General features: G+C 42.8%; 1 protein-coding gene across 1 annotated transcript in view; it reads left to right on the forward strand.

Annotated features, from left to right (window-relative positions):
* LOC137518635 (cadherin-6-like) overlaps positions 1–26,059 on the forward strand; it is a 510,593-nt gene that overhangs the window by 315,395 nt on the left and 169,139 nt on the right. The window contains exon 4 of the mRNA XM_068236737.1: positions 23,953–24,247. Within this exon, the coding sequence (XP_068092838.1) occupies positions 23,953–24,247 (295 nt within the window). The remainder of the gene's footprint in view (positions 1–23,952; positions 24,248–26,059) is intronic.

Consider the following 26,059-nt stretch of genomic DNA (forward strand, 5'->3'; position numbering starts at 1 on the left):
ATAATAATCAATTGACTAGTTCAATTACTCTAGCTAATCAATTACATTAGCTGGTGTGAAAAAAATGCACATGTACAGTATTTCTTCATACACACATGGGGCTTGATTCACAAAGCAGTGCTAACTGTTAGCACGCTTGTGAAAAGCCTATTATCACGCCTAAACTCAGTTTAGGCGTGATAAAATAACCCCGCGCGCCGTGCCCCTGCGCGCACAGCGCAGTGCACGCGCAAAGTCGCATCGCAGTGCGACTTTAATGGCGCACCAGATGCGCCTATAAGGTCGCATGGGGTGCGACCTTCATCGGGTGCGCCATTAAAGTTGCACAGCAATGCGACTTTGCGCACGCGCAAAACTTTGCGCCCGGGACTTTACGCGCAGGGTTATTTTAGAAAACAGTGCTAACCCAGTTAGCACACAGTTATCACGCCTAAAGTCTTTTAGGCGTGCTAACTGGGTTAGCACCGCTTTGTGAATCAAGCCCATGGTGTTCAGAAAATGCATGCAAAAAAACACGCACAAAAAACTGAAAGACAAGTGTGCCCCAGCCCAGACACTCTGGTTGGATGTGAATGGTCCTGTGTATCCTGTGAAGCACTTCATAATATCGTGAAACATTTTACACTCCAGTGTCTGACAGGTGAGGAGGACATGATTAAACAACTCAGATAACACTGTGCTTTTCTTTCTCTGCCACATGTACTGTTACGTGTCTACTTATAAGACTGTGCAACATAATACAGCAATGAAATCTTTTCATAAAGCATATTATTATTCCTATGCCATAGTGCAATAAGCAGAGAATCATACATATTATTAATATGTCACAGTGCAATGAGCACAGAACGGTACAGCACACTGATATCACATCACTAATGCCTGTTCCTGAGCTCTTACAGGCATTCCTAATCCATAGAAACATTTCATTTGCATTAATGGCTCCAGAGGTAATTATCCAGGTATGTTATAGGCATTCTTCTTTATGTCAAATATGGTCTTTAAGAGAAAGCAATAAATAACATCCTATATGCTGAGCAATGTTTTTTTTTTTTTTTTTTTTTTTTTTTGCATCCAATGCAGATCAATATCTATGCACATTATATGCTAAATCAATCTTTAGCTGAAATGTATACAAATCAATACATCTCTTTATTTTACATCTTGAAGTGGCTATCCATGTTGCAGGGAAAACATTAATATTTATATGCACTGCAGCTCGGAGGATTAGCGTCCCATATTATAGGAACGCTTGTGCTTCGTGCCGCATAATGTTACCCACATACAGCGATTTCAGCCTCCGCAAGCTAACGTCATTCAAATCTGTGGGTTCTGCTACAAGCAAAATTACATCCCAGTGACAAGGGCTGATTATTATCAGTTAGACCTCACTGAAATCCTAGACTCCAAGAGTGCTGATGTCATTACTGACATACAATACAACTGCTTCTCTGACCTCCCCATGTAAATCAGGCAGCTGTAAACATCCAAAGCGACTATACACTTGTGTAAATCATCCAGTTAGTAAATAAAGGGAACCTTGAAAAGCAGACTTGTACTTCCCTCGGTTCTAAAAGATATGCAACAGCATAAACACCTTTGTAACAAGCTGATGCGAATCCTGCCATAAATCTCTAGTGTGTCTACTTCCTGCTTTCATGGTAGCAGACATAGAGTTAACATCCTGTGATTACAAATTAGCTGCTCTGCTGAGGCAGCCAGTGGACACAGATGAGAGATCAAGTTACACTGGTAATTAGTCACAGATGAAGGGGAATTAGACAGGCTAAACTCTCTAAATACATACAGGGTGCATTTCCATATGTTTTCCTTCTGTTCTGTGCAAGAGTTCAGGTTCACTCCACTTTACAGATTCATATTACTGCCCAAGTTGCATTGCAAAGATACAGTATTTCAATGTACATTATTGCCTTCTTGAACAAGAAGGGCATTGCAGATTCTCACTTCCACGTGTCTAGAATGTAAGACCTTAATGCTTCATTTGCCTATTTACATTTTGCCCGTGTACAACAGGTGCTCATTCAAGATCACTGGTTTATATGACCAATCCTTTAGACTTATTTTACAAAGTGATTTATTGTAGCCTGGGTACAATTAGGGTCATGTTCATAAATAGCAAGTTATTTGTTACTGTTGGAATCCAGCATGTTTAAAAAAGTACACAGCGACAGGGATTCTGATCATTTGATGCTGAAATTGAACCAAGAGTTTCAGTCAAGCTGCTTGAAAACTTTAATCAAGTGGCAGAGGTGCTACAAGCAACAAACAGATGACTAACAGAAGAGGTTATCTACTACTACTGCTGCAAATCTTTAATCAAGAAATAAAGATTGAACAAATGGGTTTTTTTCCCCCCAGAAATGCTGTGGTTCTATTACCTCTAATGCACACTGCCCCTGTAAAATTAGTAAGAAGTCTACCATCTATTCACATGTAAAAATAGTCTCACTTACAGATAAGGAATTATGTGAGAATTATGGTGCCATGCCAGGTGTTAATTAACTCTATCAAATTTTACTGAATCATCCAATGTGGGCACCCTGGATTGCAATAATACTGCCACATAAACCAGAAATGAGAATTTCTAATGTTAATCTCAGTCACCCCTTATGGTCTTTTCAAGATCTTTTCACTGCATTTATTTTCTCAGCATAAAAAGTCTCAGAAAAATAATAATGATGCTCAAGGCCAGATGTATCGCATATTACCGTTGTTTTGCATAATATAAGGACAATTTCTGTCACCCTTTTGTGTGTCCTATTAAGCCTAACACCCTCCTTGAAAATGAATAGTTCACACTGATACTCTCATGAATAGTCATGACTATTTACATACGTGTGAATGATCATGGTTCTTTGCTGATGTGAAAAGATAAAAACAGAGAAAGCCATAGAACTCCTGTTAGCATTCAGGCGATACACACGCAATAATTGTCATGAGACTATGCAAACTTATGTGCTATTGCCCCAAGGGGATAGGTCCTCTTCAGTAGCACTATTACTCTGAGGTTCCAAATAACAGAAAAAAAAACATAGGAAATGATGCAGAAGTTTAAATACTGTACTAGAAAAATAGTTCCATTAGCTACAGTGTTGTCCCCAGAAATATTTTCTAGCCGGGTGGCATGAAAAAGTAGCCAGGTGGGGCGAGATGACAGAATGCAGGGCCGGTGCTTCTCTGCTTACAGCCTATGACAGCCGGGTGCTCCGCAAAACTAGCAAGGAGGACCCGCCTAAAAGAGGCCGGGTAGAACACTGAGCTACGTATGCAATGCATATTATTTAAAAGATTAGATACTGAATCTAACAGAAAAATCTTTTTACAACCATGGCCAGAGCAGATAAAAATGGCGCAGAACAAGTGCCTATAAAAACGGCAAAAGTACTAACCATAATTATCGGCTAGAAGGTTAAACTATGGCGCCCGATAAATTGGACGCGATAAATAAATAGCGGGCGTCTAATACTGCTAATTTAATCTCCTTGCTGCAAATCGCAGCTCGTACTATTGCCGTCTATGTGCTAGGGAGTAGGTAGAGGCAGGGGGGTTAGTCTTAAGCCTCATACACCCGGGGTACAGCCGTCGCCGCAACCACTTGGCACCCGTGTGTATGACGCGCGCCCCGAACCGTCGCCTGTCGTTGAGATGTTCAATCGCCGGCTACAGCTGTCGCCGCAACTTCGCCGGAACTGTCGCTAGTCCCGCATGTGTATGCGGGCTAGCGACAGCAACCCACACAGAGCACACAGAGCTTCCGGCGGGGGGGGAGGTACCTCGGTGACAGCTTCCGCCGCATCGCTAATCCCTCTGCTGCCGTGTGGATGCAGGGGGACTTGGCTACGATCTGTCGCCGAGCTGTCGCGCACATGCTCCCGTGTCCTAGCGACAGCTACAAATGTAGCTCGTGTGTATTTAGCTTAAGGCAGGGGGAGAGTGTAGTCCGGGGTTAGGCAGCAGGGCTGGAGCGGATTGGTTTATGCATAGGTAGAGGGAGGGTTTAGTGTGAGAGTAGGCAGAGGGGTTTGTATACATTACCTGGTCCTGGGCAATCGTTTCTCCTGTCCACTTCCTTGTTAGTTTGAAATAGTACGGCAGCCAGCAAATCACCATGCGGCTTCAGTCCCCACGTTGTGATTGGCTGGCTGCAGGACTCTGGCAAACTAAACAGGAAGTGGAGAGGAGACGGGATCGCAGGGACCAGGTAATGTATGAGAGATGCCACTAATAATATTTTATTACTAAAGTTATTTAACTTTGTAGAGCATTTCAGAAACGTTGAATAACTTTAGTAGCAAGATGCTATTGTCGGTATCACCCTGCGCCATTTTTGAGCAGCGCCTCTTTTGAATGTACCCACCATGGCATTTACTATCAATATTATGATGAAATTATCAATAAAATATTGATTGGAGATACTTGTTCTTTGCTTGACCAATGCTGGGGGGCATAAGTCAGTATATAGCTAGCAGCTGCAGTGATGCGGTCTATGATGGGCAAGATTTCTTAAAAAATATTAGGCCCGATCCAATTCACTTTTTCTCCGAGGACGTAATTTTTCATCTTCTGTTTAAAATAAGTTTCAACACTGCAATTGAAAAAGTACCAAAAATTAGGCAAAAAAATACTGTAAAAATGATAGCACTTTTCCTGCTGTTGGTGCACAAGGAGTTTGAGGTAACCCTCTGAGATACACAGGCCCTTATGCAAATCACTTTTTTTCCTGAGTTTTCTCTTATGTGATATTTTTTCAGCTTCTTTTTAAAATAACTGCTGTATTTTGCAATTGAAAAAGTGCCAAAAAGTAGTTAGAAAAGTACTACCAAAATGATTTTGAGTGTTTTCTCACTTGCTGGTGGTTTAAAGGGACCCTGAGCTCAGGCTAAAACCATCATTTGAGCTTACCTGGGGCTTCCTCCAGCCCGCTGTAGCTTACAAGGTCCCCCATTGTCCTCCAGGCTTCTCTACTGGTCCCACTGGCGGCTCCGTTAATCGCAACTTCGGCCTAAAGTCACCGGTGCACGCTACACGTCATTGCGTGAGAGTCCTGGGCATGCACAGACTACCGCTTCTTCAGACGGCTCCCCTTGAGCAGGAAATTCCAGTCTATCGCCACCAAGACCTCAAGGCACCGGAAAAGCTTCTTCCCCTCAGCCGTCAACTCACTGAACTCTATGCACTCTATTCCCATCCGTTGATCATTTTTATTCTCATTCTCCCCTACATGCTGGTTTTACCTTTACAAGCCTGTCCATGATAGAAACTGTTGCACTGTGCACTTTGTACAATCTGCGATTTAACTCTGTGTGTAACCCTTCTCGGGTTAATGGTATTTTTTGGAATTGTTGTATTTTGTGTATTGCTACACTCAGCCCTGTGTATTCCAAGCCCAATTTTAGGCACGACCCAGTCGTGCTTGGCGAAATAAAAGTTTCTGATTTCTGATGATGATGCGTAGGGTGCATGGCCGGGGCTCGCACGGCCGACTTCAGGCTGAAGTCGCTGATTTACAGAGCCGCCAGTGGGACGCCGGGGGACCTCACGGGCTATGGGCGGCTGGTCCCTTTAAAAAGTGTTTTATTTACAAGGTTTGAAGAAAAAGTGAATTGTTTATGTGCCACGGAGGCTCGGTCCAGCCTATGGTGGCAATGAGCGTTTGTAGTTTAACAGCATATGCTATGATACTGTTTATATTTCTTTGAGGTGAACCTTAGGGCCTCTGCAGCCATAAAAGAGAGCATTACTAATGAATTAGTGGTTGTATTACCAGATTAACTACCTATTTTCTATGGGTTAGTTTCTATTACAGATTGCAAAATGCACAAGAAAAATCCAATCAATGTTATCTTTGCTGAGTCAGTTAAACTGAAAGTCATCGTTACTGTGGTCATTTCCCCTCAAATGGTGTCCATATAATGTACAAAAATGTGTACCTGTCTGCCTCCCTACTTTCATAGAAAGGAACCAGCAAGCCTGAATACCGGGTACCTGAGCTCCCAACTTGCTGCATCGTTCTCCCAGTAGCTGTATGGGCATTACATAGTGTATGTAAGTATACACATAGCATTTGTGTATAGATGCGACCCCAGGGGTGATATGATTGTACTGTATGTCACACTTTGTGTATCGTATGGATTACCGAGTTCTGAAAGGAAATGCTTGGTCACTGGATTATTTCTTAGGATCACAGCAGGGTAAATTATTAATAGTCCCAGCACTGACATTGAGGGCTTATTACTCAGCTTTTTCCTTAAGGTGGCCACTAATGATCCAATCTTTTTCATCCAATCTTACCAAATCTATGTAGTATAAGGGTAAACTAAGTGAATATACTGAATTAATAATTTAGGCAGTTCCCTTGTATTACATAGAAATGGTAAGATTGGATGAAAAAGGTTGGATCATTAGTAACCACCTTTATTCTTCTCAGTAACCTCCATCTCTTCAGCATTTCCTAATGGTGCCCATTAATGATCCAATTTTCTGATCGATCAGATTGGACATCTTTAATGGTACTAATGGACAACGAATGGTCGATTTACCCATTGTTCCATCGAGTCATTTTTTGGATCGATTCCTCTGCCAATTATCGGATTGGTTACGTTTTCTTTGCCATTTGTGGACCCAACCAGTTGTTTTGATGAATCACATTTATCAGATCAGCCAGTCAGTTGGATTGTTAATGGGCACCTTTACTCTCCCACTATATTATTAACCCTATCCTCACCCATTACTTTACTTTAACACTAAAGTGGAACTGTAGCCAAGGATTGAACTTCATCCCAAACAGTAGCAGATACCCCCTTTCCAATGATAAATCTTTACCTTGTATCAATTGGATCATCAGGGGGGGAGGGGGGGGGGGGTGAAACCCCTCCCACAGTGTGATGTTAGGACCTAGGTCCTAGGTCTAGCTGTTTCCATACTAACCAGTATCTCCCTCTGTGTATATGTATACCTATAAAAAAACAGCCTTTTAGCCTAGAGGCTGTAGTTATAGATAATAGCAGTTGGGGCTGCCTGTTTTTTTTTCATGTTTCCCCGTAGTTAAGATAGTTATGGGAAGACTGATTGTGAATCAAACAACATGAACAAATTAAATGGCGAATATCAATCATTTCTTTATCTCTCCTTTATTTTTTAATTTTTCACTTTACAATGTATTGATTTCTTTTTCTCCCCTTTTCACTGAAGTTCCTCTTAACATAACCCTAGGAATTTCCTAGAGACTGATTCCGAATCCCACCCTGTACCTGGTAACCCCCTAAACTTGTAATAATTACCTATTAGTAGTCTCCATATGCTGGGGGCTGGTTCCCAAAGCAAAAAGCCAAGTGATCCTTGTCCAAATGACTGAAAACTGAACCCTAGTAACACTTGTCCTACATTTGTACTTGCTATAAACTTCTTCTTGCTGTTGAAAGAAATTAGGTTAGCAAAATACCATACAACTGAAGTATTTGTCAACTTTTAATTAGAGGAATATAAAATTTAATGATGGAAAAATAACAAAATGACCATGATATTACTAAAGCTATTTAGAGAATTTTCACAACTTCACAGTCAGTTCTGTTACAATGCAACGTATTATAAAATGGAAAAAACATGTAATGCTTTCAGTATTGACTGAATAACCCATTAATGAATTACTAATCCACAGAAATACGCTGAAAGTGGATCTCCGTGATTTAAAAAAAATAGATAATGACAGCTGTTCTAGTGGCTGTGAAAATGCACAGTACTAACTGCTAATTTTCGGGATGAAAATAGCATCAGTGCAGTTGTTCTGCTGTTGTGTCTCCCTCAAGGCACTGTGAGAGGAGGAGGTCCTAGGTTAATAACTCCTCTTGCCTACCGTCTCTGTAGTGCACAGCGGGAGGAGGACTATCCTTCTTTCCTAAGGTGCCTAGACCTTGCCTAGTAACTCAGGACTTAAGATGAAAATAGCTGCAGTCATATTACAACCATTCTGCTTCTCAAACATAACTTATTTGCACTATTTATTTTCACTAGCTGCTAGACTAACCTAGTAGATTATCATTTCTTTTGTTTTATCTTGAAAATCTGCTATATATCAGCAACTTCAAATGGAAATGATCATGTGTAATCATTTAAAGCAATACTGAAGTGACTGCAAAAAAAGTTAGATACTAACCTTTGTGAAGTAAAGGCTCTGGATCTGGATGCCATAGAGCCTTAAGGTGGCCATACACTCGTTAGATTAGCAGCAGATAGATCATCAGATAGATTTCTGATCTATCTGATGCGTTTAGGAACATTTTTTACTAGGAACAGATTTCCAATAGATTTCAGTATGAAATCTATTGAAAATCGATCTGATGGCATTTTTTTGCCATCAGATTTCCATTAGGTCCAATGCAAAGTGATAAGCAATCTCAACAGATCGACCTAGATTTTCCAGCTTGTCAGATCGATTGAAATCGATTGAAATCGCCCGCAAACCGATCGATTGGTCAATTGATTTGCGATCGTTTTCGATCGATCGATCAATCCGCCGCTAATCAGCTCAGTGTATGGGCCCCTTTACTAGTCATCTCTCTGTGCCCTCTGTCAACCGCTGTCCCTCCATTGAAGTTATTCGACCAACTGGTTGACTATGCCTTCAGGAGTCCTTGTGAAAGCTTCAGAAGTACTTGCATCCCTAATCACTTCTGAAGACAAGCGGGTCCATACTGTTTACATGTGAGCCTGGACTCTCTGTCTTAGGACTATGGGATGCGAGTGCTTCCAAAGTCTTTTGATGAGTCCCCAAGTTGTGGAATTTCAATGAGGGACAGCAATGGAATGAGGGGACAGAGAGACGACAGGGCAGGCTCTACAGGATCCAGAGCCTTCCCTCTACATATGTAAGTATCTAACTTTTTTTTCATCGTGCTTTAGATTTGCTTTACTATGATGAGCATGCACAGATTTAAAGAGGAACTTTATAGAGAACCTGAACTGAAAATAAAAAGTCAAAACAACCATACACAGGTCATACCTAACTACTGTGTAGTCTACTCCTCAATCCCATTTGTCTACTGTAATCAATAGAATTCTCTGTCCTCCATTTTAAAAATGGGCATAACCCCATAACAGCATCCTGGCCAGCACACTGTTAAACTGTAATATCGCCCACTTGAGCCATAGAGAAACATGTACATCACCTTGCTCATTCAGTTGTAACTGACAGCTGCTGATAAATAACCAACAGCAACTGGTATATTTCAGTTCTGACAAAATATTGTCAGAACTGGAAGGGATCACTGTAAGAAGAAAACGATGAGCTTCTGAGAGGAACTGAAGGTGAGGTAAGTTTGTAATATTCATTTGCAGCTACATCATGTGTTTATTTTAAATAATTTTACTCACTTCAGGTTCCCTTTAACCAAAGATTAAACTTCATCGCAATTAGTAACTGGTGCTCCCTTTCCCATGAGAAATCTTTGCTCTTTCTCAAATAATTCATCATTTATTGGGGGGGGGGGGGGAATGGGGGGGTCTGTGTAGCTGATATTGTGGTTAAACCGCTCCCACAGTGTGATGTCAGGATCATGGTCATGACAGTTTCCATTTTATGAGCCTTGTTGCGTTGTGGGAAATAATGTTGTTTCCATTTGTCAAGCAACCAGTATCTCCCTCTGTGCATATGTATATCTATTTAAAAAAAACAAAAAACTTTTAGCCTATTGCATTGTTAGTGGGTGTGGTTATAGATAACAGCAGTTGGTGCTATCTAGTTTTTTTTTCTTATCTGGCAGTAGTAAAGATGATGACTAGCTGTCAGGAACCTTGTGTTGACGCTTTCTGCCTGCTGGTGGCAGCATGGATCAGGACTGTCATGAAGTTTCATCATTCCACCAGCAGATGGCTCTGAGGACTTTGCATTGTCCTGAACCTTCACCATCCACCAGCAGGGGGCCTGTTAATACTATTATAAGGACTTTCAGTTCCTTGTTTGGCCTTCTGGTAGCTTCAAGTGAACTCTTGCCACCAGCTGCATCCTGTGTTCATTAATTACATGGACTTTTTAAGATCTGCTCTTCCTCTTGTTAATTTCCAAAATTTCTGAGTTTCTGGACATCCTGGCTCCTGGTCCTTGCCCTGATCTCTGTTTATGCCTTCCTGTTGCCGAACCCTGTTTTTCTGTCTGAGACCTTGATTTTGCCTTACCCCTGGTACTGTACTTATCTGATTACCTGTTACTGACCATGGTCTCCTGTTTAAATCTGATATTCTGCCTGATTCCTTATTACTGCGTATGATTGTATATATTTGTATGTTGCTACTTTCTGTATATATTATTTTGCACTTAGCTAGATAGATAGTTAGGTGTTGTAAATATTTGTCACTGCTCCCTGGGTTATTTGTATATATTGTGTGCTGTGCATATGTTTGCATGATATTTGCATTCACGTTTGTATGTGTGCATTCTCAATAAATCATTATTTTTACACCTTATTGCCTGGTTCCAGTGTCTGTATATTGCAAACTGTGGTCAGACCCTGTTCCTCCGTTCAGGCGTTTGACACTAGCAGGCTCATTGTGGATCAAACAACATGAATGAATTACATGGTGATTATCAATCATTTCTTGATCTCTCGTCTATGTTTTAACATCTCACTTTGCAATGTATTAATATATTATTTTCCCCCTACTAATATTTTTGGTAAAGTTCCCATACACTATAAAGTGCTCATACACTATGCAGTATTCCTTGGCAGATTCAAACACTGTGATTGATACCCCAACATGGCCAAAATCTACTGACGGATCGGACAGAACATTTTTTGTGGTGCTCGAAAGAGGGTAGGTGGGAGCATAGTGATATCTATGTGGGGGACCTACAGCTGGTGATTCCCTCCCCACCCCCAGGTGACCCCCCCAGCTAATACTGCTCTCCCTGGGGCTCCTGCAGAGTACTAGTGCCAAGGAAGATAAAAGTCACACTCACCTATCCGGCCAGCTCACTCCCTCCTATGTTCTCCTCCCTCATCTCCCGATGCCCAAAATCTGTGACGCAGTGGGAGCACATATAGTACATGCCACTGGACCACCGGGTATGGGAACTGGGAGACAACAGAAGCACACAGAAAGGAGTGTGCCTACAGGAGAGGTGAGTGTTATACTCCAAGAAGAGCAGCAATAGCAAGGGGGACACCTGGGGGAGTGTTCATTCCTATTTAATAGATTAAAATTGATATGCAGTGTGTGTCAGCAATAGATGCCTCTCTGATCAGATGTCAGTCAGAGAGGGATCTATCTTCTGGGCATGTGGGGGAAAAGTCTGCCAGTGTGTGGCTGGCTTTACAAGGATGCAGCAATCACCATGCCATCCACTAGGGCCAGGGGCATGGCAGCTCAGCTTATTCCTAACCTACTAACTGCTCATTTTTTTTCTTCTGCACTGTGACTTCCAGAAACTTGAAGGTAAACAAAGCAGCAAAAATGTGTAGGATGGGTTAAATGTGCAGAATGGGGAAATCAAGTGGTGCACACTGATGCAGGGTCTACATGGAAGCTGTGCTGAGCATTGCAGGTTCTCTCCTGAATGATTGAATACAATCTAGACACACATTTGGCAGAAATGAAATCTCTGGTCCAAAGACTTTGAAGAAGATATATCAGTAAAGTAATTCAGAGCCATGCTGCCCAACAACCTCTGCATCTATATATCTGTTTTGGGAGGGAGAAAACCTATATTTCTCTGTGCCCAAGGACTCCATGTGCTGTATTTGACTGTTCATTGCCATATCCACTTGTAGCATTTGTAGAGGGGATGTAATTAATCAAGTATGTCTAGTGCTTAGAAACTTTATCAAAATTGTGCTATAGGATTCTATGCTTTAAAAGTACATCTTTGCATACACCCAAGTTTTTTTCACAAAGTATACATTTCAGAGCACCACTGTTTCACAGATATGGAAAAAGGTGTTTTATTCTCCACATTTTCTCTTTTGTACCTTCATCTGTGAGGTAAGTTTTTACATAGCTCTTTAACTAAACTAAACTCAGAAAATGTCCTCTCTGTTTTAAAAGATTAGCCACAGCATCATAACATTTATGGGGAAAAAGTTTAAATTTATGGAAATCCTAAAAAATCTAAAGTGTATAACTTGGTTTCACTTTGCAGAGAGCACTGAAGGGGCCAAGCTGCTGATAAGAACTAATTGCAGTAGATACTTTGATCTGAGTAAACAGACACAGAAACACAGAGCAGTGGATTTCTTCAGCAACTATATGTGAATTAAAGCCTTTTCATTGTTTGCTGTGCAAAGAGATTGATTCCCCATTTAGGCAAAACAGATATAGTCAAAAGCCCCATCTACACTATGGGACATTGCAGCAATCCAGCGGCTCGATTAGCCGCCGGATCGCATCATCGGCTTGATTGATAAGGAGCATCGCGGCCGCATCTACTCGTGTAGATGCGACTAAATATTGCTTCAAAATTATCCGGTTGAATAAATGTATTGTAGAGGCATTATAAGATATCCTCTCTGTCACTTTATGCAAACACATAGACACTGGGCATGACAAAACATTAAACCTCTAAGCCAGATTTGTAAGTTTTCTACCTCTAGGCCAACTTTTTTTGTGGCTCCCCTTCCATGTGCTAAAAAACCCTCTTCTGTGTCAAGCCGCCACAGCCCTGGGCACACGGTTCAGACTTTTTTTGGCCTTTCCAGAAATCCAGCCCTGTTCTCTCTATACAAATAAATTCAATCTTACCATGTATGTAACAGCACTCTAGGCATCGATTCATTATTGTCTTTGAGATAACTTTTTCCAGTTTGTTAAATTACTGAATTCGAAGTTTATCGATTTCTGGTTGTATTCATCAAGGTTTTTCTGCATTCGGTGTGAATTCGATAACAATTCGGTAACGTGTCGATATTTCCATTTTACAACGGTAATTTAACACAAGGCCATAAGATTCCCATGGAATTGTGGGTAAAAGGCAGTCCTTCGAACACTACGTACCAACATTCTGAATAGGGCTTAACACCTGGACCAGGATTCTGGAAGTGGCTTGGGACAATCCCACAATTTCGCCAGCTACGGCTTGATAGAAGCCTTTTCTAAAAAAAAATGTAATGCAGCTAGCAAATTAGTTAACCCTGGCACTGCCTGTGTTCTCTTTCAAGATGATTCAAGAGAAATGCAGATGTCCTGTCATAGCAAATAAATCTATTCTCTTGCAAATTGATATGGTTCTAGACCTTATTCTTGCCCTTCTGCGCCTTTGAATCACTCTCAGCTGATACATAACCACTTCAAATGGCTCCATCTTCTCTGTCAGCAATGATATGACAGGAATAACGACAGAGCAGTGAAGGAGATAACTAATCCTAATTGTAACTCTAAACCACGCTCACTTTCATTTTCATGAATTGCACTTTCTTCCGTTTTAACGCATCACTAACGAATGATTACTGAATTATTACCGAATGCTCGCTAACAGCTGTAGATAAATTTGATGAATCCTGAAATTACTTTAACGAATTCGGTATTTAACCGAACTGTCGTTAACCAATTTGATAAGTCTTGATGAATCGAGGCCTATGCAGTTCATATCTCAACTCAGCCAAAACTGTAGTGACAGGTGTTATGCAATAAAGCACATTTGTTACTCTGAGGAGTTTGCTCCAACTGTACCTGGTATGAAAGGTCAGGCAAGGATTCTACAGACTTAAGGGAGGGCTAATATAGCGAGCAGGACCACTGACTTTATTGGGAGCTGTTCCGTAATACTTGAACCAATTGGTGTTAGTTTTTTGACAGAAAATGAATATAAGGACCAACCTAGTAATAACAACATTGTCTGTTAAACTTCAAGGGTCACTGCTACTTCTATGACCCCACTAAAGGGGCCCATACACCTAACGATTTTCCCGCCAAAATACGGCCGTTTCGATCACAGTGATCGAAACGGCCATGAAATTGCCGCACATCGAAATCCATCGTTCCCGTCGACTCCCGTTGATCCATCCGTGCGGAAGATTTTCTCGGTCGCCGGCGGATCGGGAGTGCGTCGATAGCGGCGTTCGAATGCCCGACGACCGCCGCAATACAGCGGGTATACATTACCTGCTCCGCCGGCGCGAGTCCCCTGGTCCACCACTGTCTTCTCCGCCTGGTCCCGGAATCTTCTCCGCATTAGCTTCCGCATCCCGGCATCCGGCATAACTTCCTGTGTTACTGCAGTGACAGCGGAAGTACAAATAGAGGGCGCTCTATTTGAACTTCCGCTGTCACTGGAGTGACAGAAAGTTATACGCGGATGCCAGCCGGGAGCCGATGTGGAGAAGATCCCGGGACCAGGCGGAGAAGACAGCGGTGGACCAGGGGACTCGCGCCAGCGGAACAGGTAATGTATGCAAGGGGGGGGGGGGCGGCAGCTCCACAGATTGTGATCGGTTTCAGGCTGAAATCGATTCACAATCTGTTTGCAGTAAAGGTGGCCATACGATCCCTCTCTGATCAGATTCGATCAGAGAGGGATGTATCTTATGGTCGAATCTGATGGCAAATCGACCAGTGTATGGCCACCTTAAGTCTTCAGTAGTTCATTTTAATTTATGACCAGTGTTTAATCAGGTGTGGCTTATTGATATAAACTTGACAGACAATTACTTTAAAACCAGGCAATCTCAGGCTAAGATGCCCATCTGTGCAGACTTAACACGCCATAGAAATATTCACTGACTCACTGACTAAGTGGCTGGAAAGTGTACTGGTTAAGGGTTCCGCCTTTGACATGGGAGACCAGGGTTCGAATCCTGGCTAGGTCAAGTACCTATTCAGTAAGGAGTTCAAGGCAAGACTCCCTAACACTGCAGGGTAGCCTCCTGAGCGCGTCCCAGTGGCTGCAGCTCTTGAGCGCTTTGAGTCCGACAGGAGAAAAGCGCTATACAAATGTTTGGATTATCATTATTATTATCTGTGGCCATTGACGATTTTGGCTGATTTTGACCATTGTTTTGACTGACACTGTGACTAAATTCACTGAATGGCAGGACTTTAAATTTATATGACAGGATATGTATTTTCATTGACATGCACCATGACAGGATTATGACTGACAGGTTTCACTGGCATCTTCTTGCTGTCTCTCAGTATGACTCCCAGCTCTGGCTGATTCAGGCAAAATACTGAAAAGTCAATCCGGGGCCTTACAATATGGCACAGATCTCTTTCATCACAGCACACAAAGCCTCCTTTCCTGTAATTCACAGTACTGGCTGGCAAACCTCAAGGTCTTACTCAAATAAACCTCTTTGACTTAAAGTAAACTCGAGCCAGCAAAACATTGTTAAGAAAAACATACTACATGATCCGGGGGGCTGTCTGGATCAGGTAGCCTACATCGCTGTCACTCGCCTCCGCTCCTGCTTCATGCATTGGCCAAGTTTTATTTTTGGAAATAAAAAAAAATTGGCCACGACCCAGGTCACAATGCTGCAGCTTTGGCTCTGTGCTTCTCTTCTCATAGAGGGGCAGGGGAGAGGCATGGAAAGGGTAAGGGAGAGGCAGAGCTGGGCCATTGAGACCTGGCTAAGGGGTGTTTGTAACCCAGAGGGGTCATTTAACAGGAGTGCCTCTCCTGAATGGGATGTCCCTTCCCCTGCTAGTCAACTGACAGGCTGCTTGTCAGTAGATTTGGGATGGGGGGGGGGGGGGGTCACAGAGGGTCAGCACTACTGAGAGTTCTGAAGCTAGCTAGAAAATATACCTGGCCTCCTAGAATGCTCTGGGAGGAGAACACCACATACATAAACAGCCTAGGCTGTGACATCATTAGGAAGTCAGTGTTAAATACTAATCTACAGCAATATACAGTATATATACAGTATATATAGGAATTGTTTCTGCTGCTGAAAGCAGTAAAATGACTGTTAAAGAGGGTATCCTAATCCTGACTAATTTACTGCATTCTAACATATGTCACTACAGCGCCTCTTTAAGGAATAATCTATGAGCCTAGCAATTCAACTTCTGATTGTTAACATTTTTGAAAGGTTCATAAACACCTCATCATTTTAGTTTCTAAAGGTCTTCCTCATTCAGAACAGTAGTACCAAAATATAATGTGCTCTGAGCATCCCAGCATATGCTATTTATGTAGAAAAAGTAAAACGTTAGAACAAAAGCCTCCAGATTTTGACATTCCATCCTTTTCTTTCCCTTTATATAAATAGCGTACCCAGAAATGTTCTACTTACTTTGTCTGCACTTCCCCCACAGCAGAAGGAAAATGATCACGCCTCTAGCCTGATGTATCTCTGCAGCTACTCTTTCCTAGTACCAAGATAAAGGAATATCTTATAAATTAGGTTTCCAAACCCAGAATTATGTTTAGAAATAAAAAAAAATTCGAATTATGTTTCTAACTAAAACAAAAACGTAACAGGATGATATTTGGTGCACCCCAAAACCTAAAAAGAATTACTGTAAAGGTGACCACACACCACATAATAAAATTATCCAATTTTACGGCAATTCAATAAAAAAGATCGGATTTCCTTTTTTTAATTCGAGCAACAAATCCAATTGGATTTCCCGTTTTTATTCGATAAAAGTTGATCGGAATGGTGGATTTTTCTGATAAATTTTTATGAAAATGTAATGGTGTGTGGTAGATAGTCAATTTATTAATATATATACCCAAGTAATTTTCTCAGAGTAAAATTTTTACCATTGCCAGCGATGACTGCGTAGTGCGAGTTGCGAAATTACTGTGACCTGCGTTACCTAAGTAACCTTAGCAATTCTTATATTACTTAGGTAACATGGGTCATGCAAATAAAGTAAAGTGCGCTACGCAGTCATTGGTAGAAACTTTAAAATTACAGGCACCTAGTTCAAAGGCTTCATTTCTGGAGTTCTTAAAGGGAAGGTTCAGGGACTATCCGAAAAAAATAAAAATCCCCATCCACTTACCTGGGGCTTCCTCCAGCCCGTGGCAGGAAGGAGGTGCCCTCGGCGCCGCTCCGCAGGCTCCCGGTGGTCTCCGGTGGCGCGCCCGACCTGGCCAGGCCGGCGGCCAGGTCGGGCTCTTCTGCGCTCCAAGGCCCGGCGCTTCTGCATCCCACGCCGGCGCGCTGACATCATCGGACGTCCTCCGGGCTGTACTGCGCAGGCGCAGAACTACTGCGCCTGCGCAGTACAGCCCGGAGGACGTCCGATGACGTCAGCGCGCCGGCGTGGGACGCAGAAGTGCCGGGCCTTGGAGCGCAGAAGAGTCCGACCTGGCCGCCGGCCTGGCCAGGTCGGGCGCGCCACCGGAGACCACCGGGAGCCTGCGGAGCGGCGCCGAGGGCACCTCCTTCCTGCCACGGGCTGGAGGAAGCCCCAGGTAAGTGGATGGGGATTTTTATTTTTATCGGATAGTCCCTGAACCTTTCCTTTAAGGGAACCAAAAAAAAAAGCAAATTTTCTTTCATAATACCGAAGGTATTTGTATTCAGTTTCAAGTGAGTCAGATGCTACCCCCATAATGCATTAGTTCAGATGAGTGAGTGCATATACAAATACTTAATGTCCCTGAAGAGCTGGGCATACATCCAGAACTGCTGGTTTGCAACAAGCCTACATTAATCTTACAGAGCCATCTTATTCAGCTTGCAGACAGCTGTTTCAGCCTGTTTTGGCTTCATCAGTGAAAGGTATAGATTTGTGAAATCCGCTGACCTCAATTAGCCACAGACTTATAAAACAACAAAGTTCACTGTAGCATTTACTCATTAACTAATGCTGCATCTGGAATCTGTCTACAGTTTAGGGCACATTTTTATGGGAAGAGAACTGAGTGAGAGAGAGTTCAAGGTAGATACTTTTTATAACACAAGCAATGGAACATCTTGTGTACAATTAAACTTAAGGGCCTGTTTCCACTAGAGCGAATCTGCATGCGTTTCCTGCATGCAGATTCGCATAGACAATACAAGTGGATGGGCCTGTTTCCACTTGTCAGGATTTCTGAGCGTTTTTCCGTGCAGAAAAAATCTGCACGGTAGACCCCGCAGAATTTGCATACCGCACACCGCTATGCAAATCGCCACTAATGTAGGGAAATCACATGCGGTTTTGGCATGCGTATTTTACAGCGATTTCGCATGCGATTTCGCATAGAAAGTAATGTTAAATCGCACAGGCAGTGACATGGTTAAATTAAGCCTGGTACACACCTTTAATTTTGATTGGCTAATAATTGACCAATTTTACCACCTCTATGTAGTATGAAGGTCAACATTTTTTTGAATACTATGAACAGATTGTGTAGGTAAACTCTATATGCTACATGGAGGTGGTAAAATTGGTTAGTGATTGGCCAATAAAAATTGGAATTGGGTACCAGGCTTTAGAGGCAGTGGATCAGTAGGACACCCAGACAATGTTTCAAAGGAAAGAAATATGCCAGCCTCCATATGACTTTCACCGCATGTTCCCTTTAACTCAGCTGCTTTAGGTTGTCTGATCAAATTTGAAAGACATGATTTTTTAGCTTCAAAAGCCTTCACATAACACATATGAGCGCTTTAATAAATAAGATATTAGATGCTATATTTAGATATTTGCCTGGAGATGAGCATTTAGAAAAACGTTGCTTATTGACTTGAAAAAAAACACAAATTAGAGACAGGATAATAGGTAAGTCTAAATAAAGGGTCACTCATAAATCTTTGGCAAATTAGCTTTTATCTAGGTCAGTACCCAGGACAAAACACCACTAGCTTTTTTTTTTTTTTTTAATCTAAAGTCACGCTGAATTAGGGCTTTGTATACCCAGCAGGTGGTATATTTGTATACTATTAAGCCTTACCACCACAGCAGCACAGATGAGAATCATACTATGGACACTGCTGGTGTGATTCTTGGTGATTGCTGTCGTCCCCAAGTATCTAAATGAGAGAGACCAGGAGCCCAATGGTGCAGTATCGTTTGTAAGATTGGATATGTAAAGTGTAAGTGTTATACTCACAATGATGGGTTGCAAAATCTGCAACCATCATTTAGGCATTTGGGAAAATAACGTCCCCACTTGGTACTCCAGGTCAGCTCGACAGGCTCTGGTTGGTTGCATGCCTTAGATTAATTGGAAACACTAGTGTTTGCAATGTAAGACCCTGAAGGGTTAGGTTAGTCTCAATACTTTGTTGGAGGCGCCCGTGAAATGCGTTGTCTTTTTTGCATCAATAAAACATAAACGTACCTTTGTGGTTTGAGGTGAGATCTATATACTCCTAGATACACATAGTTGTAATTTCTAGGGCGCCTCCATCAAAGTATTTATACTATGGACACAACTACTAAGTCCTTCCCTCTTTTTCACTTGACAGCTACCTGGCCTCTGCATTGAGGTAAAGCTATGGGGAAGGAGCATGACTGGTATGGAAGCAGCATGCCTTGGGAGAGAAGACAAGGAAGTCTAGTAAAGTACAGGGACTCACCATGGCTCAATAAGGACCTACTGGTGGCAGCAGCCTTTACAACGGAGATGATAAAGCTGTGTCAGCTGTTTGTTCGCCAGCTTTTTCGCCAGCTTAAATGCAAAAAAAAAACTAAACTGGACATCCTTTTGTGCATGTTCATATACATGTTCATGCTGGCAGTTATAAACTGTAATGATGTAATCTTCTATCTACCAGTAGACATTAAGAAGTAGACAGAAAGTGCGTATTCTGGTGAGGTGATAGAGTACAGATAATGGAATTCTGGGACTGATGTTGGCAGACACCTCAGCCACTAGGAACCCAGCCTCACTGTAGTTTACTAAAGCTTGAAAATGGGGGAGAAACCGAGAGCCCAATATGGTGCAGTATGTTAATATGGAGAGATCTGTTGTGAATAAATGAGATGATTATACTCACAAGGGTGAGTTGCCACAAAGGCAACCACTGGAAAGGCCGGTGGGGAGAATTGTAACCTGACCCCGCTCAGGTTAAAAAGTCGATCTCTGTAGATAGGAGAAAATGGGGATACACCCCTCCACCAAGGATGGACTAGATGATATTGAAATACGATAACAGAGGCGCCAAGCAGAATAAAATTAGTTAAAATTGTTAAAAAGGGGGACGTGGGTAGATTCACCTCCCTTCGAGAAAAAAAGGGCCGGACAATGGACAGGTTACTTACAGTCTAAAGTAACATTTATTAGTAACTCCATTTATTACTGGAGTTACTAATAAATGTTACTTTAGACTGTAAGTAACTTGTCCATTGTCCGGCCCTTTTTTTCTCGAAGGGAAGTGAGTCCACCCACTTCCCCCTTTTTAACAATTTTAACTAATTTTATTCTGCTTGGCGCCTCTGTTATCGTATTTCAATATCACTGTAGTTTACAGCTGCTAGCATGGCCTGGAGGAACACTAGGCTACAGTGGCTAGATCTCTTTATCTAGACCTTGGTAGTGGGTCCATTTTTGTTTTAAAAGCACTTTGATGGCAAGCAGATGACTTTACCTACAAGTAGTTATCCTATGAAGTGGAATTCCGTCTGTAGTACCCAGCCACCCGCTAGGCTGGGCACTAAAATATAGTTGGAAGTGGCCAAGGGGGCAATAGTAAGTAAGTACTATTAAGAATGTGCTTTTCTTTAGAGGGTGGGTGCTTTATAAATATGCCATTTCTCTAAAGGTGGAATTTCACTTTAAGCAGGAATATTCTGTAAAGGAAAATTAAAAACAATGATGAAATGATGACTGAGCAGAGGTTGGCAGCAATGGACCATATTTCATTGCTAGTCTCACACTGGTGAGAGCTGAATTATGGCTGCCTGCCATGTTGTACTGCTATACTTTCCTATTTACAGGACAGAGAAAAAGCATATATTTAACCAGGCTTGAAACCCCAAAATAACGTAGTGCTGTTACATACTAAATAACTGCTGTAGCTAAATTAGCTGCAACCAGCGCTCATGGATTCATTTTTTTTTTTGCATGTATATTTATTTTTCAATTAAAATGAAGAACATCACAAGTCGTTGCTTAATTAAAAATATTATTAATGGGTACAAAGATTCATTCATATTCCAGGAGCAAAATATGATGAAGATATTTTGCACATTTGTATCTGGGATTGGGTGCAAGATTAGAAAGTGCTGATGTGAAGCAGGGAAACAGGCATATATTTGCTGAAATCCCATCCTTACTGTCCATATATTGATTGCGTCTTTGTTTTAGACGTTATGAAATAATTGTTTCTGCTACTGTTGCATAAAAAAGAGAGACGTAGTGTCTAAACAACTTTTATTTGTGCGCTTGTAGTGTAGCTTCTTCAGAGAATTGATTATGCACATACTGAGAGAGATTGAATGGGATGGGATACAGAGTCCTACTCTGCATAGATTTTGTGACAGAGTCAATGACCTTTGCTAGTTTATTATTCACAAAACAAATAGCATCAGCTGTACTAGTCAATGTACAGGAGCAAATAAAACTGAAATATTTGCATTGCTGTTTAACTCTTGTCAAACTGTAGAATAGACAGAATTAACAGCACGCCCTAATTCACTGAGTCAGTAGAAAAATCAATGATCAATCAAAGGGGGTTAAATCCACATTATCCAGCCATTTCAGCTATTACTAATCTGACACCAGCAATCCTAAAGAGAAGAAGCCTGATTCACTATAGGATTATAAAGGAGCAAATATCATTTACCGGTTACAGAACATTTAGGCCCATTTCACATGGGCAGCTGTAGAGATGGTAAAACCAGCACCCATCAGCTGCCTCAGCACTGATAAGCTCTGGGTATGGGCATTTGGGAGACATCCACCTTATATCCAATACTGACATGTGTGAAGTCATAAATGCTGCCATTTGGCTTCATGTAATTGCATTCAGACGTTGCTCTGTGGCTGGCAAATTGGAGGGTGATCTGCATACTGTGCACACAGTTCAGCCAACCATGCTAAAAAGCCCTAACTGAGTTAAAAAATGCAGCCATGCAATTGGCGTTCAACAACAGAATAGCATCTCATCTGCACCTTTCATCACAGCGATATCTCTTCATTGTAGAGAGTTGTGTGCTGAACATTACCTGTCATATAAAAGCAATCATTTTAATAATTTCAGGTACTGTCTTTTTTTTGGGGGGGGGGGGGGGGGAGAGTTCTGTTTTTTTGACTTTACAATATATTGCAAACCTATTTTAGACTAGTTAATACTTTGTAATTACAGGCGGCCCCCTACTTACATACAAGTTCTGTTCAAGAATGTTGTTTGTAAGTCAAGTCATGTGTTATACATAGTGAAATGTGGATAAACAACTCTGGATTTGGAAATACAGTATATGTTTTTTGTTTTTTTTGTTTGTTATTTTCAATGTGATTTTATGTAATAAGAAAAATATGTAATAACAAACACAGCACGGTACATTTTGTACAGGAAGACAACTTTGCATGTACGAACTCGAGTCATTTCGTAAGGGGGCTGTCTGTAGTGATTTTGCTTCTAGAGGGATGTTTGAGGAGAGAGAAGAAACCTTTTGTATGCACATGACTGCAGCACAAATCCTGATCTGCGCACCTTCTCTGGCCTGTTTGGATTGCTGCATAGTTTGCTCATAACAGTCAGAGCAAAATCTTTAATCATTTCCGGACTGATGTGGTTGGAATCTATGTCCTGCAGGAGGCTGTGTGACTTTGACAGGACGTAGATTCCAACAATTAACCACCACACACTCTCGCCGTCCTCACCCTTCGCACTGCTGTTCCGTCACTGTTCCTGCTCGCTCTGCTGTCTCAGTGACAGCACAACTTCCGCTTCTGCCAATGAAGCTCCTGATCCCGTGATTACTGTGAGCCAATCACAGTAATCACAGCTAACAATAGGGAAAGGATGGCTCTGGTCCTTAAAGGGAAGGTCCAAGCAAAAAAAAAAAAAAATGAGTTTCACTTACCTGGGGCTTCTACCAGCCCCATGCAGCCATCCTGTGCCCTCGTAGTCACTCACTGCTGCTCCAGCCCCCCGCTGGGAGCTTTCTGACCTCGGAGGTCAGGGCCGAATTGCGTACATTTTTACACATTCCCGCTAGTGCAGGAACATTAACGCATACATTTTTACGCGTTAGTGGTGGAACGCGTAAATTTTGGTTCCTGCACTAGCTGGAATGCGTAAAAATGTATGCAATGTGGCCCTGACCTCCGAGGTCAGAACGCTGCCAGCGGGGGACTGGAGCAGCAGTGAGTGACTACAAGGGCACAGGATGGCTACATGGGGCTGGTAGAAGCCCCAGGTAAGTAAAACTCATTTTTTCTTTTTGCTTGAACCTTCCCTTTAAGGCATCTGGACCCCAAAAGGGTAAGGTACACTGAGCCGGTACGGAAGGCTGACATATTTATATCCTTTTAAATGATGCAAATTGCCTGGCTGTCCTTCTGAGCCTCTGTTTCCAATACTCTTAGCCATAGATATTGAGCAACAATTCAGATCACATGTTTCTGACTGAAGTATGACTGGGTACTGCAGCTGGAGAGATCAGCTGGAGTGCCAGGCAACTGGTATTGTTTAAACGGAAATGCATATGGCTGGCCCCATATCCCTCTCAGTTCTGGTGTCCTTTAATAAAAAAAAACACACGATTTGTTCGCACGATGGCCAGGGGCCCCGGACCTCTCTCACTGGCCGGGGCCCCAAGGCCAATGCGCGATACCTGGAGGGGAGTGCAGGTGGGCCTGGACCTCTCACACCCAGGCTCTGGACCTCTCACATCCAGAAAACCCACCAACACTGCCTCCATACTGAATGCTAAATTCGACACACACAAGCAATCCTTTAATACAATACACATATGAGTTTGGTCTTACTTTAAAACTTTTTATTAGCAAATTATTTCAAAGTAGAATTTTTCTGTAATTGTTTTTACATTTTTAGAAAATGAAATTTCAAAAAGTCTGTACAGCAATACCAATACTGTGTTCTTTTATTTCAGCTGCACTCGGATCAAGACAAAGGGGATGGATCACTGAAATACATTCTATCTGGAGATGGAGCTGGGGATACATTTATAATCAATGAAAATACTGGCGACATCCAAGCAACAAAACGTCTGGACAGGGAAGAGAAGTCTTCTTATGTATTACGTGCTCAGGCTGTAAACAAGAAAACAGAAATACCTGTTGAACCTGAATCTGAGTTTGTCATTAAGATCCATGACATCAATGATAATGAACCAAAATTTACACAGGATATTTACACAGCAACAGTTCCCGAGATGTCTGAAGTGGGTAAGTTTGCCTGGCACCACTGACAATAGTATAATTAGTGTGTTATACCTGTGCTGCCCGCAAGTCAGCTATCCTGGTATTGATTCAATTGTAAATGAAAAAGGAAAAAAAAATATTTTAGGTGCATAAATGGTCATCAGCACATCGCACAGTACTAAATGTAAGATTATTATTATTATTATTATTAATATGCACAGTATATAGCGCTGTTCTCTTCCACAGCTCTTTTACAGAATACATGGCCTTGTCACTAAAGTCTCCTAAACATGCTTGACTATAAACACCTGAGGCGGCCTATAACAACTGCCTTAGCTGGTAGTCAGGCCTGTGTACAGTAGACCCCGACCGCCGCTCTGCCAGCGATTCGCCCAGCAGAACATCTTGGCCGAACGACAGCCAACTCCTTTGTGCATGCCGATCCTCCACCCCCTGTTTGATGTCATGTTTGTGCCACTCCATTGACCCTGCACCCCTGCATAGCAACAGAACGTGTTGTCAACTACGCAGCTGACTCCGCATCTGTACTGGCTGGTCCAGTGATGTATCCCAGGGGATCAGGGCCAGAACCCCAACAGGAGACTTCAGTCAAAAGTGTGTACGCAAGTGGATCCGAGATAAACTTTTACTCATTGCATAATTGTGTTCCTTTCATATAGTTTATAGGGCATTCCTCAAAGCTAAATACTTTTTTTGTTTTGTTTTAAAACTCTAATTCCCTATAAACTAAACAAGCCTCGCCCACAGCTTTTTCAGAGTGCCTTGTCACTCTAAGCCTAAGTAGCAGTGGCGGCGCCACGCTGGGGCTTACCCAGGCTTCAGACCCAGGAAAAAGTCTGTCAGCCACCCTCCCCCCCCCCCCCCCCCCCGAAAGCTCCCCAGCCAGCCCGATCACTGTACCAAAAAGTTCAGGGCAGGCTAAGGCAGAAGGAGTTGAGACGGATCTCCGTGCACTCCACGGAGCCGCAAGGGCACGTCAGTGGAGTAGTGACGCTGTCACGCTGACGTCATGTCATGTGACATTCGTCCACACGCTGCGCGCTGCTCTCGGTGAACTTCAATCGCAGTGAGAGTGTGAGACACACCGGCGGCAACCCGAGGAGGCGAGGCGAGGAATGATTTGGCATGGTGCCCACCACCCACTGACTGACTCTCTAGACAGCTGGACTCCTGTCAGTGCAGGTGGGTAACTTTAAGTTAAACAGTCAGAGACAGTCTGACTGTGGTGTGTGGGTGCCTGGGTCGGTGGGTGCCTGGAAGGGGGGGGGGGGTTGACACTAGTAAGTGACACATCAGGTGTGTGGGGCCCACCACCACCAGCCAGGCCTGAGCCTGAAACCTCCAGCCCACCACCATCCAGGCCTTAGCTGCCCTAGGGCCCCCAGCCCACCACCACCACCAGCCAGGCCTGTGGCCTTCAGCCAGGGCCGGGCCGAGGCATAGGCTGAAGAGGCTCCAGCCTCAGGGCGCAGTGTAGGAGGGGGCGCAGAATTCATTCAGCTGTCATTCCTAATTGTGCTTGAAGCAGAAAGAAATAAGAAAAGGGGATACATAGCAGTGACTGCAAGCCAGATAACTAGATATTAAGGTGTTGGGGAGGTTGTGGGCCCTGTGGCGCACCTTAGTCTAATAGCAATCAGTGTGTGATGGCTGGGGTGGCAGGGATGGAGGGGGCGCACTTTGATGTCTCAGCCTTGGGTGCTGGCGGACCTTGTCCAGCCTCTGCCTTCAGCCCAGCCCACCACCAGCCAAGCCTGAGCTGCCCTGGGCCCCCTAGACCACCACCACCAGCCAGGCCTGAGGCCTCCAGCCCAC

Source organism: Hyperolius riggenbachi, chromosome 5 (genome assembly GCF_040937935.1).
Source record: "Hyperolius riggenbachi isolate aHypRig1 chromosome 5, aHypRig1.pri, whole genome shotgun sequence".
Classification (NCBI taxonomy): Eukaryota; Metazoa; Chordata; class Amphibia; order Anura; family Hyperoliidae; genus Hyperolius; species Hyperolius riggenbachi.